We start from the raw sequence: 16,889 nt of genomic DNA on the forward strand, positions 1-16,889 counted from the left end.
AGGGGGCGACGGCGCGGCCTTGTGAGGGCCCTGCGGGCGCTGGAGCGCTGGGTTATTTGTCCCCTAAGCACCAGCGTGGGCAAGAGAGTCTGCAGGTTTTGCAGGAAGACGTGAAGCAGAACCGGAGCGTTGGGACGGCCCCTGGTCCTCCCGCGACTCTTGAATTGGCCCGCGCGACTTGTCTGGCGGTCTGTGATAGCCTCAGGGGCGGACGCTGGCTGTTTCGGTTCAGCCCATGCGGTGACCCTGACTCCACACAGCTCTCGCTCGTTTGTGAAGCTTCTCTCTGCCGCTCTGTTCTCTAAGAAGCCTGGGCTTCTCCCACCTGCAGGCACTGCGCGAGGTGGCGGAGGTGCAGAAGGGGGAGGCAGGGCCGCCTCCTTCCTGTTGGCCGTGGAGGGGAGCCTCCAAGATCAGCGCGTGCACAGTGCTGAGTAGTGGGGTACCTGGGGAAAAAGCAGGCAGGGCAAACGGCTGTTGAGGGAAAGCTAAGGAAACTCGAACGCAGACCCGAGTGCAGACGGGGGGTCCCCGGCACCCCTGGGCCAAGGTCTTGAGGCGGGTGGGGGCCTGGCTGTCTCGTCTTTTGCCCCCAGCTCTTCTGCGCTCTGAATCGCCTTTCTGATTTGACACCCGGATCTCCCGGACCTGAGGATACCCGTAGACACCAGGGAACTGACTCTGGTGGTCGGGACTCAGTCATGTTTCACTGGGGTTTGCTTTGAACCAGTGGGCCCTCGGTTTTCCCAGAGTGAAGCCACACGCCCGTGCGTTACCGTGGTCACAGCTCGACTGTGACGCTCACGGTGCCCATCGTGTTTCTCAGAATACTTTTTTTTAACATTTGAGGATCCTGTCGATTGACTTAGCTTCACCCATTCTAGGAGGTTGAAAAACTTCTTTTCAGAAAGTTCTGCACCACCCTCTCATTTAGAATTTTGTCTAAATTAAGAGTAAATAGGCTCCTGTACACCTTAAACTTACAGAGTGATACACGTCAGTTACAATTCTACAAAATTAGAAGGAAAAAAAAGTAAATAACCTATGAGATCCTCTCAGAATAAAATATAAAATCCACTAAAATGATGCTCTCTTTTCTCCGTTCTGGGCAACTAGGATTGCCAAACAGTTGTATTCATGTTTCCAAATTACGCTTCTGTCCACTGAAGAATTTGTAAGTCTTTAATCGCTTCCCTCGTTCTGTTCTAATTTGTTCTACCTCATGAGTAAAGAAGCAGTGCTAATTGCTGCCTTTACAGGGTTTGAGGTTTTAAAAGAGTTTCATTAGTGGGTGTTTTGTTTGTTCACAAAGTAGAACATTTGATTAACTGCTTCGTTCTCTAGTGATGTTACAAACAACTGGCCTTCGGCTTTTGTGATATGCTTTTTTAATACTATGGAACTGAAGCATTATAGACACTTGTTACTTTTTATGTGAATTTCATATGAATCATTTTTTCGTATTTTTAAAAATTTGTAGTTGGCTTCAACAAACCTTCAGAAGCCAAGCCCTGAGCTCTAACGGTGCTTGACATTTTTATAAAGTTAGTGTAACCATTATTTCCCACCTTTTCCTGCTTATAACACGTGTGGGTTTGCTGGAAACACCCAGGGCCAGCCAGTGACAGGGGAGGTCTCAACACCCCTGAGCCTGCCCTGGAGAACACTGTACTTCCTATCACATCTTTGGATAGCCGGTATTTCTGTTTTTGGAAACACTGTCCTTGAGGTTGCGTGGCTTCCCCTCTGCCAGAGGCAACATTCCTTTTCTCACTTTGCAGTCCTGTTTCTAGTCGGAGATAAAGGAGAAGAGCAGGAGTTTCTGTTAAGTGTTTAAGTGCGAATGCTTAGGTGGGACTACAGTCCCCTGCACAGTGCGGTCAGATGATGACCTGACCTGGAAGCCCTGTGTGAGGGTCTTGTGAGCCCCGTGCGGGCAGGGATGGGCGTTGTCTTGGTAGCTCATGGGCCGCAAGTGGTGTTGCTGTGGGTTTTTTGATTTTTGAAGATGGTGAAGAGCTCTTGATGGAAGTTCCAAATAAAGAATAGTCTTACTCTTGGGGAAATGAATGTGTATTAGATATACATTAAAACGTGTCATGTATTATTAAAATGTTCACTAAATGTTGATTAACGGGTATGTTACTTTTTAAAGCTTTAGGCTTCATTTGAAAATTGTACTTAATGGGCTTGTTATTTTAAATGAATTAGTATTTAAAAATAATCTTGGTTTACATTTCTAATACAGTATAAATAGATAGATGTAACCCCCATAAATAAAAACTTCCAGGGGTCCTCAATCTTAGAAGTATAAAGGGGGCTTGGACTGAAAAGTTTGGGAACCACAAACCTAGAGCAGTGTTTTGGTTTTGTTTTGAGTACTGCTTTTCAGCTAGCTGTGTGATCAGAATGGCCTGTGGTCCCATGAGAAGCTGATGTGGTGCTGCTGCTCTGGGGAGAGGAGCTGGTGGCCAGACAGTGGTGTCGGGGAAGCCTCCCCGTGCCCGCTGGTGGCCTTTCCACTGTGAATCCTCTCAGTGTGGCGCTTGCTCCGAACGAGTCCATGCGCCCCATCTGCTGAGACTGTGGTGTCTGGCACACAGGCATTCTGACCTGCATCTGGGCTGGGGATTGGTTTAAGAAAAAGCTGATGGATTTTCCAAATGTTTTATCATTAACAGGAAAGACAGACTGGAAGCGTGGCTGGCGGACAGACAGGGGAACTGCAGCGTGGCTGTGGAGGTGGGAGGGACATCGAGACACATGGACATGTGGAGAGGGTGTGAAGATGCGGGTGTGCCTCTGGTACGGAGGAGGCCTGGATTTGTGGTGGGAGAAAACTCAGAGCTTATGAAACTCTTAGACTGGGATTTTTGTCTGACATGCCTGAGCATTTTGTTAATGAACTGTTTGTAGAACTCAGGATCCTGGTAGTCAAAATAATTTTTAACTAAAATAGTTACACAGCTCTCCTTTTAAATACGTGATTTCACTGACCCTTTTAATATTTATAAAATTAAAGTATTCTTGATGTAGGAAATTGTTTGCGTGTGGAGCAGCATGAGGAGGAAAATCCCCCTCGAGCCCCGTGACCCCACGGGAGCATTCCGCGTTCCTCCCTTTTGCTCTTCCCTCCGCGCGTCTCCCCGTGTCCGAGGAAGACTCCGTGCGTGTGTGCGCGTGTGTGCGCGCGCTTGCGCGTGCTGCTGTGGGGGCGGGGCGGCGCCCTGAGGAGCTGGGGGGAGGTCGAGGGTCTCAGTGAACGTGAGCGAGTCCTCGCTGGTGCTGTGAGCCGGGCTGGGGGCTGGCAGGGGCGAGGGGCGGGTTTGCGGCCGCCGTGGCTGGAGGGCGTTCGCTGCAGGGGCAGGAGGAGGAGTCGCCTGCTCCTCAGGAGACGCGCTGTGACGGGCTGGAGGCTGTGGCGTGGTCGTGGAGGGACATGCTGGAAGAAGCCGAGTCGGCAGGTGTAGGGAGAGAGCAAATTAGCCTAGATGGCGGTGGTCAGGCCCTCTCGCCCACGTGCTGTAAATCCCGGTTGTGTAACAGCCGGGATCCCCTACAGCACTGCGTGTCTTGATGGACCGCTAGGCCGCAGGCCGCGTGCGGCCTGTAAGCTCCACCTGCCGCACCCTGGGGGCGGCTGCCTTGCGGCTGTGTCCGCTCGGTCAGCCACGAGAGAACACAGTGAACCTGCAGCGAGGGCTGCGGAGCCCGTCTGTAGTTCCCGCGGCTCCTTCCGTCGTCTTCAGCTTCCCCGCTCCCGCCTCCACTTCCCGGGTTCAACCAACAGTGAGACACGGCGGACAGCAGGGTTTACTGATCACCGTGTTTTCTTTGCTCTCGTAGCTTTATGCCTTCAATCTCCCTTTTTCTCAGTTTAGTGGGGTTTCTGAAGGGCGTGGCAACACGCATCTGTGTTTAAGCCCTCCTCTTATCTGGAATGGCACACGTGATCAAAAGTTACTGCCCCTGTTGGCAGCTTGTGGCCACTCCTGGTGTGTGTGTGTGTGTGTGTGAATGCACACGTAAGCCCTGCTCTGCTGCTACCGTGGTGTGTGTGAATGTATGTGTGTGTGTAAGCCCTGCTCTGCAGGTACCGTGGTGTGTGTGTGTGTGTACGCACGCGCGTGTGAGTAAGCCCTGGTCCACAGGTACCATGGTGTGTGTATGTGTGTGCATGAGTGTGTGAGTAAGCCCTGCTCTGCAGGTACCGTGGTTTATGTGTGTGTATGCACGTGTGAGTAAGTCCTGCTCTGCAGGTACTGTGGGGTGTGTGTGTATGCACACACATGTGAGTAAGCCCTGCTCCACAGGTACCGTGGTGTGTGTGTGTGTGTGTGTATGTGTGTGCATGCACGTGTGTGTAAGCCCTACTCCGCAGGTACCGTGGTGTGTGTATGTGTGTGCACGCATGTGTGAGTAAGCCCTGCTCTGCAGGTACCATGGTGTATGTGTATGTGTGTGCATGAATGTGTGAGTAAGCCCTGCTCCGCAGGTACCGTGGTGTGTGTGTGTGCACGCCTGTGTGAGTAAGCCCTGCTCTGCAGGTGCCGTGGTGTGGCTGGGGCTTTGCCTGCTCCTTAGGATTATCTGTCCAGTTGGTTTTCTGGCCCCGAGCAGCTTTCAGAGCTGGTGGCATGTCACGTCTTTCTTTGCCCATAAAACTCTGTTTAGCCCTTCATCCTGTTGCCTTGTGGCCCTTCGGTCCGATCAGGTAGGGCCTGGGGCAGGTGGGAGGTGGCGCCCAGCGCGCTGTCTTGAAGGAGCGGGAGCTTCAGGTGATCACCACTGAACCTGACTGGCCATAACTTGCATCCTCTGTTTACCTTCCAGCTGATGTGGCCCAGCAGTTCCAGTATGCCGTGCGCGTCATTGGCAGCAACTTTGCCCCAACTGTTGAAAGAGATGAATTTCTAGTAGCTGAAAAAATCAAGAAGGAACGTATGTATTTTTCTTAAGTGTTATCTCGTGTTGCATTGTTAAATTTGTCAAAGCTTAAGAATATGTACGTGCATCCAGATACGTATCTGTATATTTCTGTATGTACATATTAATGTAGGGATGGCTCAGTTCTTTCACTAGAACGTGGTGGGAGGGGTTGTTTTAAATACTGTTTCAACAACACAGTTTGGGTTAAGAATGTGAGGAAGATGAGAAGACTTAATATCACTTGCTGCTTCTCTTGTGATTCACGGTTTTAATCTTGCACGCCTTTTGAGCAGATAACCTAGCATATTATCTTGGCATTTAAACAGCCATGTGAGTTGAGTACCATGTCTGTTGATTGTTGCCATCCAGACTTCCAGTGCTTTGGAACTTCCTGTTGAACATTTTCTGAGATGGTACCGAAGCTCTCCTACACCTTGTCACCTTAGAGAAGAAAGCTGTCCATGTGTTAGCACCTGGTTATGAATGGGTCTCTGACTATGTGTTCTTGGAGAGCTTTGAGGACCAGGACCCCCTGTGAGAGCTGCTCCTGTCCTGGTCAGAGGGTCTTATTCTCTCATCGCCAGGTCCCCTTTCCTTATAGTTTCCGGGACTTAGGAGCGGGTCCCAGCTGCCCGGGACGCAGCCTTGGCCAGTGCGTTCTCCCTGCGGGCCTGGCTGTTGCAGGTGGTAACGATGCCTTCTATGAGGAGGTTTCCACGGCACGGTTTCTACCCGCTCCGGCTGTTGCATTATTAACTATGTTTGGCTGGCGTCTGCTCGGATGTCCTGTTTCAGAGCTGAGTGCTGTGGCAGCTGGGGGTGGGAGTGAGGCCCTGGCATGTGAGGGTGGGGCCTGGTGGGGCTTGGTGAGCCATGCAGGACTGAGGTGGTTCAGATCTTGGGGTGACCTAGCGTGTAGCTGTGTGTGAGGTGGGGGTGGTAAGGTGCTTGTCCTGCTGTGAACATGCACTTTCCTTTCTTGTCTGCAGAACTGAACCTGAGAACACTGTAGCTCCTTCTTGATCTCTGATGCTTAGCACATTTTGGATACTAGTGAGAACCCCGATACTGGGTGTGTTCACAGACCGTTTGCTTTGCAGATGCACAGATCCAGGCCCCTGGTGGGCACGTTACACGCGCTGGGAGCAGCTGAAAATAGTCTGTCTTCAGAGTTAAAGGCCTGGCAGCCATGCTGTCGAGTGGGTCCTGAGGATCTGTTTTCAGGAAGGAAATTGTAACCATGTGCAGATTATTCTTCTGCGTGTTCTCTGTGGTTTGAAGCAAGGCTTGCTGTGTAGACACAATGCTCTTCCTTTGCCAGTTACCTGCTGGTGTCCACAGCTGTTTGGGGCCCCTGCCCGAGTGCCCGACCCTGATGTGGGCCCCGGCTGCCTCTGTCAGCTGACTAACCTGGTGGCACTCTGCCTCACTGGATAGAAATGATGGGGTTTTCAAAGATTCTGTTACTTTAGCTAATGTTCACATAAATTCTTTGATTCCAGCCTAATTGTGTCAATATTTTACAAATTTCGTTTTTTTGATGACTTGATGAAATTCCTGGAACGGAAGTGACTGGTTGCTCTGACTCTTCAGCTCAGGAGTGCCTGCAGACGTCAGTTACCTGCTGCTGTGGGGATAGTGTCGTGGGAGTGAACTTCGTGTCACTAACACGCTCATCTCCGGCCTTTCAGTGACCCGGCAGAGGCGAGAAGCGGACGCGGCGCTGTTCTCAGAGCTCCACAGGAAGCTGCACTCGCAGGTACCGCGTGCGGGATGCGGAGGAGTGGCTGGTCTGCGAGGCCGTGCTCCGTCTCGTGGAGGATCACGGAGCCTGTCTGGTGCTGCCAGGATCAGAGCTCGCAGTCCTCTCCAGTCCTCTCTGCTTCGTCTGTTGTGCCCTCACAATAAGCGTAGCCTTGTTTGCTGACCGTTTTGGTTCCTTAATGCACTTGGGTTTAGTTGGATTCATTGCTTTAAGTTTATTTTTCATCTTTGATAATGTATATGAAGTTATGAAACAGGAACTTTTTTGTATGGTCATTTTTAGGCAGATAGTTTCAAACTGTTGTATCATTTGCTTTTCCTAAAATTTTCTGTATTTTTAAAAGCAGCTCCATCTGTACATTGAAAATTACTAGGGTCTGCCTATCAGATGTCATATCCCAGGGTGCTCATAAGCCTTACCAAGTCTGCAGTGTGAGAGACCTGTGTTCGATCCCTGGGTTGGAAGATCCCCTGGAGAAGGGAATGGCTCACCCACTCCAGTTTTCTGGCCTGGAGAATTCCATGGACTGTATAGTCCATGGGGTTGCAGAGTCAGACACGACTGAGCAACTTTCACTTTCAAGATCCTGAACGGGAGATTAATCAGTGAAAGCTGTCGTGTCTGATAGCATTGGCCCTTCTGTGATCACACATTTGGGTGGTTTGATTTGAACGGTTGCTTTCCACAGTTCAGTTTGGAACCCTGAATGCTTATTCCTGAAATAGTCATGTTTTAAATAGTAGCCGACTTCCTGGGGCTGGGAAACCCGTTGGGCTCGGGGCTGAAGGGGGACGGGAGGCGTCAGGGAGCTGCGGGCCTGCTCCTCCTTGTTGCTGAAAGTCTGGTTTTCCGAAACTGCAGTTGTGGTTGCTGTTGCATCCTCTCTCCTGCCCGTCAGGGCCTCTGATCAGGGCATCCGTGGAAACTAATGGGATCTCTGTGACAACCATGCACGAAACCTGGGGTGATTGCTGACTTCTGAATGCTTCAGGACCTGGGTTTCCCAGGAATGCCTGATGCCAAGACCTACATCTTAGACTTTAGAATTATTTTCTTTTTGTCTAATATTCTTTTGTTATGGCCTAAGAAATGGTGTAGCCATCATGGTCAACAAAAGAGTCCAAAATGCAGTACTTGGATGCAATCTCAAAAACAACAGAATGATCTCTGTTCGTTTCCAAGGCAAACCATTCAATATCACAGTAATCCAAGTCTATGCCCCAACTAGTAACGCTGAAGAAGCTGAAGTTGAACGGTTCCATGAAGACCTACAAGACCTTTTAGAACTAACACCCAAAAAAGATGCCCTTTTCATTATAGGGGACTGGAATGCAAAAGTAGGAAGTCAAGAAACACCTGGAGTAACAGGCAAATTTGGCCTTGGAATACGGAATGAAGCAGGGCAAAGACTAATAGAGTTTTGCCAAGAGAACACACTGGTCATAGCAAACACCCTCTTCCAACAACACAAGAGAAGACTCTACACATGGACATCACCAGATAGTCAACACCAAAATCAGATTGATTATATTCTTTGCAGCCAAAGATGGAGAAGCTCTATATAGTCAACAAAAACAAGACTAGGAGCTGACTGTGGCTCAGATCATGAACTCCTTATTGCCAAATTCAGACTGAAATTGAAGAAAGTAGGGAAAACCACAAGACCATTCAGGTATGACCTAAATCAAATCCCTTATGGTTATACAGTGGAAGTGAGAAATAGATTTAAGGGATTAGATCTGATAGATAAAGTGCCTGATGAACTATGGACGGAGGTTCATGACATTGTACAGGAGACAGGGATCAAGACCATCCCCAAGAAAAAGAAATGGAAAAAAGCAAAATGGCTGTCTGAGGAGGCCTTACATATAGCTGTGAAAAGAAGCGAAAAGTAAAGGAGAAAAGGAAAGATATAAGCATCTGAATGCAGAGTTCCAAAGAATAGCAAGAAGAGATGAGAAAGCTTTCCTCAGTGATCAATGAAAAGAAATAGAGAAAAACAACAGAATGGGAAAGACTAGAGATCTCTTCAAGAAAATTAGAGATACCAAGGGAACATTTCATGCAAAGATGGGCTCAATAAAGGATAGAAATGGTAGGGACCTAACAGAAGCAGAAGATATTAAGAAAAGGTGGCAAGAATACACAGAAGAACTGTATAAAAAAGAGCTTCACAACCAAGATAATCATGACGGTGTGATCACTGACCTAGAGCCAGACATCCTGGAATGTGAAGTCAAGTGGGCCTTAGAAAGCATCACTAAAACAAAGCTAGTGGAGGTGATGGAATTCCAGTTGAGCTGTTTCAAATCCTGAAAGATGATGCTGTGAAAATGCTGCACTCAATATGCCAGCAAATTTGGAAAACTCAGCAGTGGCCACAGGACTGGAAAAGGTCAGTTTTCATTCCAATCCCAAAGAAAGGCAATGCCAAAGAATTCTCAAACTACCACACAATTACACTCATCTCACATGCTGGTAAAGTAATGCTCAAAATTCTCCAAGCCAGGCTTCAGCAATACGTGAACCGTGAACTTCCAGATGTTCAAGCTGGTTTTAGAAAAGGCAGAGGAACCAGAGATCAAATTGCCAACATCCGCTGCATCATGGAAAAAGCAAGAGAGTTCCAGAAAAACATCTATTTCTGCTTTATTGACTATGCCAAAGCCTTTGACTGTGGATCACAATAAATTGTAGAAAATTCTGAAACAGATGGGAGTACCAGACCACCTGATCTGCCTCTTGAGAAATTTGTATGCAGGTCAGGAAGCAACAGTTAGAACTGGACATGGAACAACAGACTGGTTCCAAATAGGAAAAGGAGTACATCAGGGCTATATATTATCACCCTGTTTATTTAACTTATATGCAGAGTACATTATGAGAAACGCTGGGCTAGAAGAAGCACAAGCTGGAATCAAGATTGCCGGGAGAAATATCAATAACCTCAGATATGCAGATGACACCACCCTTATGGCAGAAAGTGAAGAGGAACTCAAAAGCCTCTTGATGAAAGTGAAAGTGAAGGGTGAAAAAGTTGGCTTAAAGCTCAACATTCAGAAAACGAAGATCATGGCATCTGGTCCCATCACTTCATGGGAAATAGATGGGGAAACAGTGCAAACAGTGTCAGGCTTTATTTTTCTGGGCTCCAAAATCACTGCAGGTGGTGATTGCAGCCATGAAATTAAAAGACGCTTGCCCCTTGGAAGAAAAGTTATGACCAACCTAGATAGCATATTCAAAAGCAGAGACATTACTTTGCCAACAAAGGTCTGTCTAGTCAAGTCTATGGTTTTTCCATTGGTCATGTATGGATGTGAGAGTTGGACTGTGAAGAAGGCTGGGCACCAAAGAATTGATGCTTTTGAACTGTGGTGTTGGAGAAGGCTCTTGCGAGTCCCTTGGACTTCAAGGAGATCCAACCAGTCCATTCTGAAGGAGATCAGCCCTGGGATTTCTTTGGAAGGAATGACGCTAAAGCTGAAACTCCAGTACTTTGGCCACCTCATGTGAAGAGTTGACTCATTAGAAAAGACTCTGATGCTGGAAGGGATTGGGGGCAGGAGGAGAAGGGAACGACAGAGGATGAGATGGCTGGATGGCATCAGTGACTCGGTGGACGTGAGTCTGAGTGAACTCTGGGAGTTGGTGATGGACAGGGAGGCCTGGCGTGCTGCGATTCATGGGGTCGAAAAGAGTTGGACACGACTGAGCGACTGAACTGAACTGAAGTCAGGCTTAATGTAGGGGAGGTGTTCACACATTTTATGATGGCACTATTCTGATAATCGCTGTGTTTGGGAAGCTGGCTCTTGAGAGGGTTATTTCAGGGAGGACATGCCGTGCGTCGGGAATAGGGTAATCTAAAAGCTTGTGCACTTCGGGACTTGGGCTTAGATTTCACGGGTTAAAGCCTCCCAGGGGCTTGAGCTCTGAGAACGTTCTTGCCTGCTGATGCAGCACTGTGCGGTGCCTGAAAAAGGGTGCGTTTTGGCGCCATGTTGCCAGGTGGGTTTTAAAGTGCGTGTCTATTTTGGGAAATTAGGATAACTTAGGAGAGGGGAAGGTGAAGCTGCGGAGTAGCACAACATTTTCCTTGTAATGTTTTCTTTCTCAACAGGGAGTTTTGAAAAACAAGTGGTCAGTTCTCTACCTCTTGCTCAGCCTCAGTGAAGATCCGCGCAGGCAGCCCGGCAAGGTGAGCTCTATTTCACATCGTGGTGCTGTCTGAAGGCACGGTGTCTATTGGGACAGTTGTGCCAATTTTTGATCGGAATTGGCTTCTGTACTTAAGAAAATAATATTAGAAAAGGAAAAAACTTGTCTAGGTGTCTAGGCGGCTATGAGGGTCAAGAGGTTTTTTTTTTTTTCTTTATTTTTAAGGGCGTTTTTAGTCATTGTGCTGTGTTCCCTTAAGGTGTCTTTGAGAATCATGTTATAATGTTACTTCAAATACCGCCTCTGGTTAGGTAGAGCAGAGCTATCGGTGCTCAGATTTTTGCTGTGTACAGTTGCTGTTAGCCTCGCTTCGTTGTTCTTTGAGTCAGAAGAGCTTTTAGGGTTTTCTTTCGTTTTCAGATGCCATGATGAGCATTAATTACTGTTACATCCTGAAAAGCGCATTGTCTGTCGGTTCAGGTTTTGACCTGTGCAGTGTTTTGAAGGTGTGATTGGGCAGCTGCCCGAGTCTCCGAGGGTCTGGTATAACAAGGTGCCCCACTCCAGAAATCTGAGAGCTTAGGAGGTTGGAGAGCATGCGCAAAGGAGTCAGGTTTACCTGGAAAGCCACAGCCTTGAGTAACGAGCCTTCTTTCCTTATATAACAATGCCAGAGTTTAAAGCTATTTTGAGTAATTGTTTGACTTTTAGTTTGCATAGGTTCTGAATAGAGTGTTTAGTTATCAGACCATGTGGGCTTGGGAAGATCCTCTGGAGAAGGAAATGGCAACCCACTCCAGTACTCTTGCCTGGAAAATCCATGGACGGAGGAGCGTTGTAGGCTATAGTCCTTGGGGTCGCAAAGAGTCGGACACGACTGAGTGACTTCACGTCCACTTTCACTTTCAGGTGGGAGTCTTGGGATTCAGGAAGCTTTCTAAAACTTTTATTGGTTCAAGCACACTTCAGAAATACGACTAATTTACCGTTTAATGAATTCAGCACATCTTTATCGTGCTTTGCAGGTGCCGCGTTTGTTTGCTTTTTTGTAGGTTGAAGGTTTGTGGCAAATGTGCCTTGTCGGGGGATGGTTGCCATTTTAAGCGGGAAGGTGTTTAAGACGTGTGTGTTGCTTTAGAGGCTTGCTGCTGTGTCCGCTCAGCAGACGGAGTGTAGCGTAAGCATGACCTGCAGGTGCACTGGGAAGGCGGATGTTCGCGTGACCTGCTCTGTCGTTGGCTTTCCGGAGCCGGTCTGGACTCTGTCTGAGGTCTGCCTGTGCGACTCCAGGCAGAGAAACGCAGCCAAAGGGAGATGGAGTGTGAGTTGTCTTGTTGGCTGGGGAGAGTCATGTGATTCTGTACCTGCATTCGTGATGTGCTTATTTTCAGGTCTCCAACTATGCCACGCTGTTCGCTCAGGCGTTACCACGCGATGCCCACTCCACGCCCTACTACTACGCCCGGCCTCAGACCCTGCCCCTGAACTACCAGGAGCGCAGCGCCCCGTCGGCCCAGAGCTCGGGCAGCCTGGGGAGCAGCGGCATCAGCAGCACCGGCGTGCACACCCTCAACGGCCCGACCCCGCCGCCCCCGTCCCTGCTGCCGGGGTAAGCGGGCAGTCGCGTGGGGCCTCCGCGGCGGAGGTGGGAGCGGCCTGGCTCTCAGCCTGGCGTTCAGTCTTCAGAGCCTCGTGCGTGTCTGGGGTGTCTCGGCCCTGGGTCCGATGTGCTCTGTGGTGGGAGTCAGCCGTCTAAGCGTGCCCTCTGGGCTGCTCTCGTCTGCGTTGACGGTCAGGTCGGCCGCCTCCTGACCTGGTAACGCACGTGCTGCGGCAGGGCCGGCTCGCAGCAAGGTGTGCGGTGCCTTCGTTGCGGGAACTGGGTGTAGGCTTGCGCAGCCGCCATCAGACGATGTTTTCCACGTGAGCGTAATCCGACAATATTTCTGTCATTGTATTAGTCAAGTGAAATTTTATTAAAGATACTGGAAAATAGAACGTGTGTGCAGACACAGGGATTATAAACAGAGTCTAGGATTTTAGAAAGACAGCATCATATACCCCAAAATTTAATCTCAGACTCATATTCTGGCTGAAAGGGTCTGGCTGAAACAGACTTTCTTATTTTCGCCTTTAATATAAGTAGTTGAAATAATTATTGTCATGATACTGACAAAAGCTGTATAGAGAACTGTGAACTAAAGTGGTCTTTCAGACTTTTGCTTAAATTTAGAACTATACGCAAAACCATAGTTTGATTTAGTGTCTCCCCTGCCGGGGGCGGGCTGTTTCTGGGTCCTTTCGGAACCCCCTGGTGGGCCGCCGCGTTCTGAGGCGGGTGGGCCTCTCCCTCTGGTTGACGTTGCTGTGTGTTTCACGCGGACTGCAGATCACACTGTCTGTTTGCATCAAGTGCTGTGAAGGCTGAGAGAGAGGACAGGGCAGCGGGCAGTGCCATCGGTTTTTACTCAACAAACGTGGGTGGGTTTCCAGGGTAAAGTCAGCAGTGAACCCTAGAGTCTGAGCTGGGAATGTATGTGGGTGTTTGCAGGCAGAGCCGGGTTGGCCTGTGACAGCGCCAGGAGGGCTGTGCAGGAGGCGGGAGGAGCCGGGGGGCTGTGGTCGGGGAGGGACGGCCGCGTGGGTCTCAGGCTCACACGGGCCAGTGGCTCACGTGGTGACTCAGGAGGCGTGTCTGCAGCGTCTCAGTGACCTCTGTGACTAGCCCGGTGTGCGGACCCAGCAGGCCCCTCCTCTTTTCAGACAGTCTCACCTGGGCCCGGGGACGGGCGACTGTCTCCGGCAGCAGCTGGGCGCCCGTCTGGCGTGGACGTTGACTGCAAGCCAGCCTTCCTTACAAACCACTACCTCCAGAGGTGTCCCCAGCGCGGCTTCCCGCAGCATGACGCGGCCGCGGAGAGACGGGGATGCGGGCGGTGAGTGAGGACGGGCTCCGGGTTCTCCAGGGTTTGCAGCCGAGACTGCCCCATGCGCCGCGTGCCGCGTGGGGGTGCCTGTGCTCAGGGGCCTTGGCGCCCAGCCCCGCCCGTGCTCAGGACTGCCGGGCGCGGCCCTGGGTGTGCACCCTCCTCCCCGACGACAGGCCAGGCCGGCCTTTTTACCTGGTGTTTGTGGAGGGTCGCCCGTGCTGGCGGCCGCCCCGAGGGCCCCCAGCTGTGCTCGGACAGGGCCTCTCCCACTGGAACCTCGCCTCTATCTGGGCCTTGTCTTCTTGTGATATTGGGTGACAGTACGTTCTGAGCTGGCCTTTGTCCAGGGTTTGCGGGGCTCATAAGCCTTTGCTCTGGTGGGGGTGGGGCCAGGCTCACGCGCCTGCTGTGTAGTCGGTCAGTCTTCTAACACCGTGTGAAATGGTCACCCATGCCTCTGGGACTGATTTGTGCTGCTCCTAGGTCATACGTTAGACTCCCACAGATTGCTTTGTCTTTTTAAAAAAGACTTGGAAGACAAACTATATGATCTCCATATGCTTTTCAGAAAATCCTTTTTTTTTAAAAAATATAACTTCATATTCTTTTTCATCTTAAACTCATTTAGCTTTTAAATTTTGTTCTGGTTACAAATATATTACCTAAAACGAATTGTGTTGTGCAGTTCACCGTACGGAAACCATGTTACAGGTGCCGTGGAGGTCACCGAGGCAGCCCTTGTCAGAGACATCCTGTACGTCTTCCAGGGCATAGACGGCAGGAACATCAAGATGAGCAGCGCTGACAACTGTTACAAGGTGGAGGGAAAGGTACGGTCCCCGGACCCGCTGCAGCCCTCCCGAGCCGGGCGGCTGTCCCCAGGGCCGGGCGGGAGCTGCTGCTCCGTGACGCGGGTGGTCTGCAGGCGGGGGTCCTGGCCCCTGTGCGCACCTCCTCCCTCCTGTGATGCTGGTGCCAGGGCTACCTGACGGACTGCTATCCTGGCATCCGTGCCCTGTCATGGGTCCCCTGTGAGGCGCTCCTGCCCGGTTTTGCTTCCTCTGGAGCCTGCCTTTCTCACAGTCCTTCCGTTGACGGTCCGTCCTTCTGCGTCTCTGGCTGTGACTTGGGCGGCTGACGTTGCAGACGGACCTTGCCGCGCTGGGCCCTCCTGGGCGGTGGGCCTCCAGCCTGACGCTGCCTGCGACAGGGTGCCATCTGTGTCCCGGTCTCACTGTCCTCACTTCGGGGACACTGTTAGTGATCTTCAAGTTTCCTGTGTTGAAGCCTAAGAATTACAAACACGAGAGTACAAGTGGTTGGAAAGAAGTAACAATTAAGATTCCAGCGGTAAACGTATTTTTTAAACTGTTGACGTGTTTGCTTTTTAGGCAAACCTGAACAAATCCTTGAGGGATACGGCTATGAGGCTGGCCGAGTTGGGGTGGCTGCACAATAAAATCAGAAAGTACACGGACCAGAGAAGCCTGGACCGCTCGTTTGGACTTGTCGGCCAGGTGTGTTCTTGGGAACTTGGGTGGCGCTCACCTCAGGATGCGCTTCATGTCCTTAGAACCTCATGTGACGTCATCCTGAGGCGGGTTCCTTTTCCATGAAGCAGGTTTGATATGATACACTGTGTCAGCCACAGTCCTCTCAGGAAAAATAGAAAACATGGTAAATATTGACACAGGTAACCAAACAGGAAAGTTGTTTAATGAATATTTAGGAACACTGACCTGTCCGAGTCACTTTACGTATTTTAATGATTTCCCTTTGACCTAAAATTCTCTCAGTTAAAAAATAAATTTGTTTAATTGAAGGGTAATTGATTTACAGTGTTGTGTTTCAAGTATATATAAAGGGATTCGGTTATATACATGTGTTAAGTTGCTTGTGTTGTGTCGGACTCAGCGTGACCCCATGGACAGTAGCCCACCAGGCTGCTCTGTCCATGGGATTCTCCAGGCAAGCACACTGGAGTGGGCTGCCGTCCCCTCCCCCGGGGTCTTCCTGCTGTGCTGCTCACCTGAGGCTAACATAGCCAGGTTACAGGTGCGGCTAAAATACAGCATCAGGGTCTAAAGGAGTCACCCTTCAGGTTAGGAGCAAGGCGCCGCGTCTCTGCTGCGCTCCCGCAAACCCAGTGCTGAGACGACCCCCGACTCCGTTAGTGTGTGGTGGCGGCTCACCTGCACGAGCGCGTGGACAGAAGCAGGCTCGTCTCAGCCTGAGCTGTGCCTCAGAGAGCCGGCCTGCGCAGGTGTGTGGTGGCTGTCCCGAGCGCGGCGACCACGTCCGGCCTCTTTCTCCACAGAGCTTCTGCGCGGCCTTGCACCAGGAACTCAAGGAGTACTACCGGTTGCTCTCCGTTCTGCACTCCCAGGTAAGCCCTTGTTTTTATTTCATCACGATCTGAGATGTTACAAAATTCCACTCTCCACAGTTCCTACACTTCCTCCTACGTTAATCGTAAGATTTGGCGGTCTGTGGGGTGTCCTGGAGTCAGCTTGCGGCTCCCTTTCAGGGTCCTGTCCCCCTGAGGCAGACCGCCTGTGTCCTGAAGGAGCTGTCCTCCCCCAGAGGCCCTCTGCCTCGTTGACGTGAGGCTTGCCCCTTCCCCGGACTTGACTCGGGTCGAGACGTGACTGAGCTCCTGGTGGCTGCACGCAGGCGCTCTTCGCTCCTGTTTTGCAGCTGCAGTTGGAGGACGATCAGGGTGTGAATTTGGGCTTCGAGAGCAGCTTGACGCTCCGGCGCCTCCTGGTGTGGACCTACGACCCCAAGATAAGACTGAAGACCCTGGCGGCCCTGGTGGACCACTGCCAAGGTCACTCTGCTCGGATTTAAGGCAGCTCTAGGGAGTATCCCTGAGGCTTGCCTCTGTGTCTGCCCTTTATGCGTAACAGCCATAAGGCTGCTACCAAAGACAGACGGATAGACTTGGGCTTCCGGGGGGAACAACCCCTGGGCCAGGATTTACACCCGTGGCGCTCAGGACTTCCTGAGATGAAGTGGGGGAGGGGGTCTGGTCCCCTGAGGCCCCCGGGTCACAGGGCTCGTCGGAGCTGCCCTCACTCCGCAGCCTCTCCTAGGCGCCCCCG

The 16,889-nt window shown here is 50.7% G+C and overlaps 1 protein-coding gene across 1 annotated transcript in view; it reads left to right on the forward strand.

Moving 5' to 3' along the window:
• The first annotated feature begins 235 nt into the window (after window positions 1-235).
• Window positions 236-16,889, forward strand: part of TUBGCP3 (tubulin, gamma complex associated protein 3) — a 38,408-nt gene continuing 21,754 nt past the window's right edge. Inside the window, exons 1-13 of the mRNA XM_010831542.1 lie at window positions 236-240; window positions 307-442; window positions 597-660; window positions 3,312-3,464; window positions 4,834-4,941; window positions 6,621-6,688; window positions 10,818-10,895; window positions 12,247-12,464; window positions 13,619-13,791; window positions 14,497-14,615; window positions 15,177-15,302; window positions 16,103-16,171; window positions 16,483-16,615. Coding sequence (XP_010829844.1) covers window positions 236-240; window positions 307-442; window positions 597-660; window positions 3,312-3,464; window positions 4,834-4,941; window positions 6,621-6,688; window positions 10,818-10,895; window positions 12,247-12,464; window positions 13,619-13,791; window positions 14,497-14,615; window positions 15,177-15,302; window positions 16,103-16,171; window positions 16,483-16,615 — 1,450 coding nt within the window. The remainder of the gene's footprint in view (window positions 241-306; window positions 443-596; window positions 661-3,311; window positions 3,465-4,833; window positions 4,942-6,620; window positions 6,689-10,817; window positions 10,896-12,246; window positions 12,465-13,618; window positions 13,792-14,496; window positions 14,616-15,176; window positions 15,303-16,102; window positions 16,172-16,482; window positions 16,616-16,889) is intronic.

This window comes from Bison bison, unplaced genomic scaffold (assembly GCF_000754665.1).
Source record: "Bison bison bison isolate TAMUID 2011002044 unplaced genomic scaffold, Bison_UMD1.0 scf7180017864527, whole genome shotgun sequence".
Taxonomy (NCBI): Eukaryota; Metazoa; Chordata; class Mammalia; order Artiodactyla; family Bovidae; genus Bison; species Bison bison.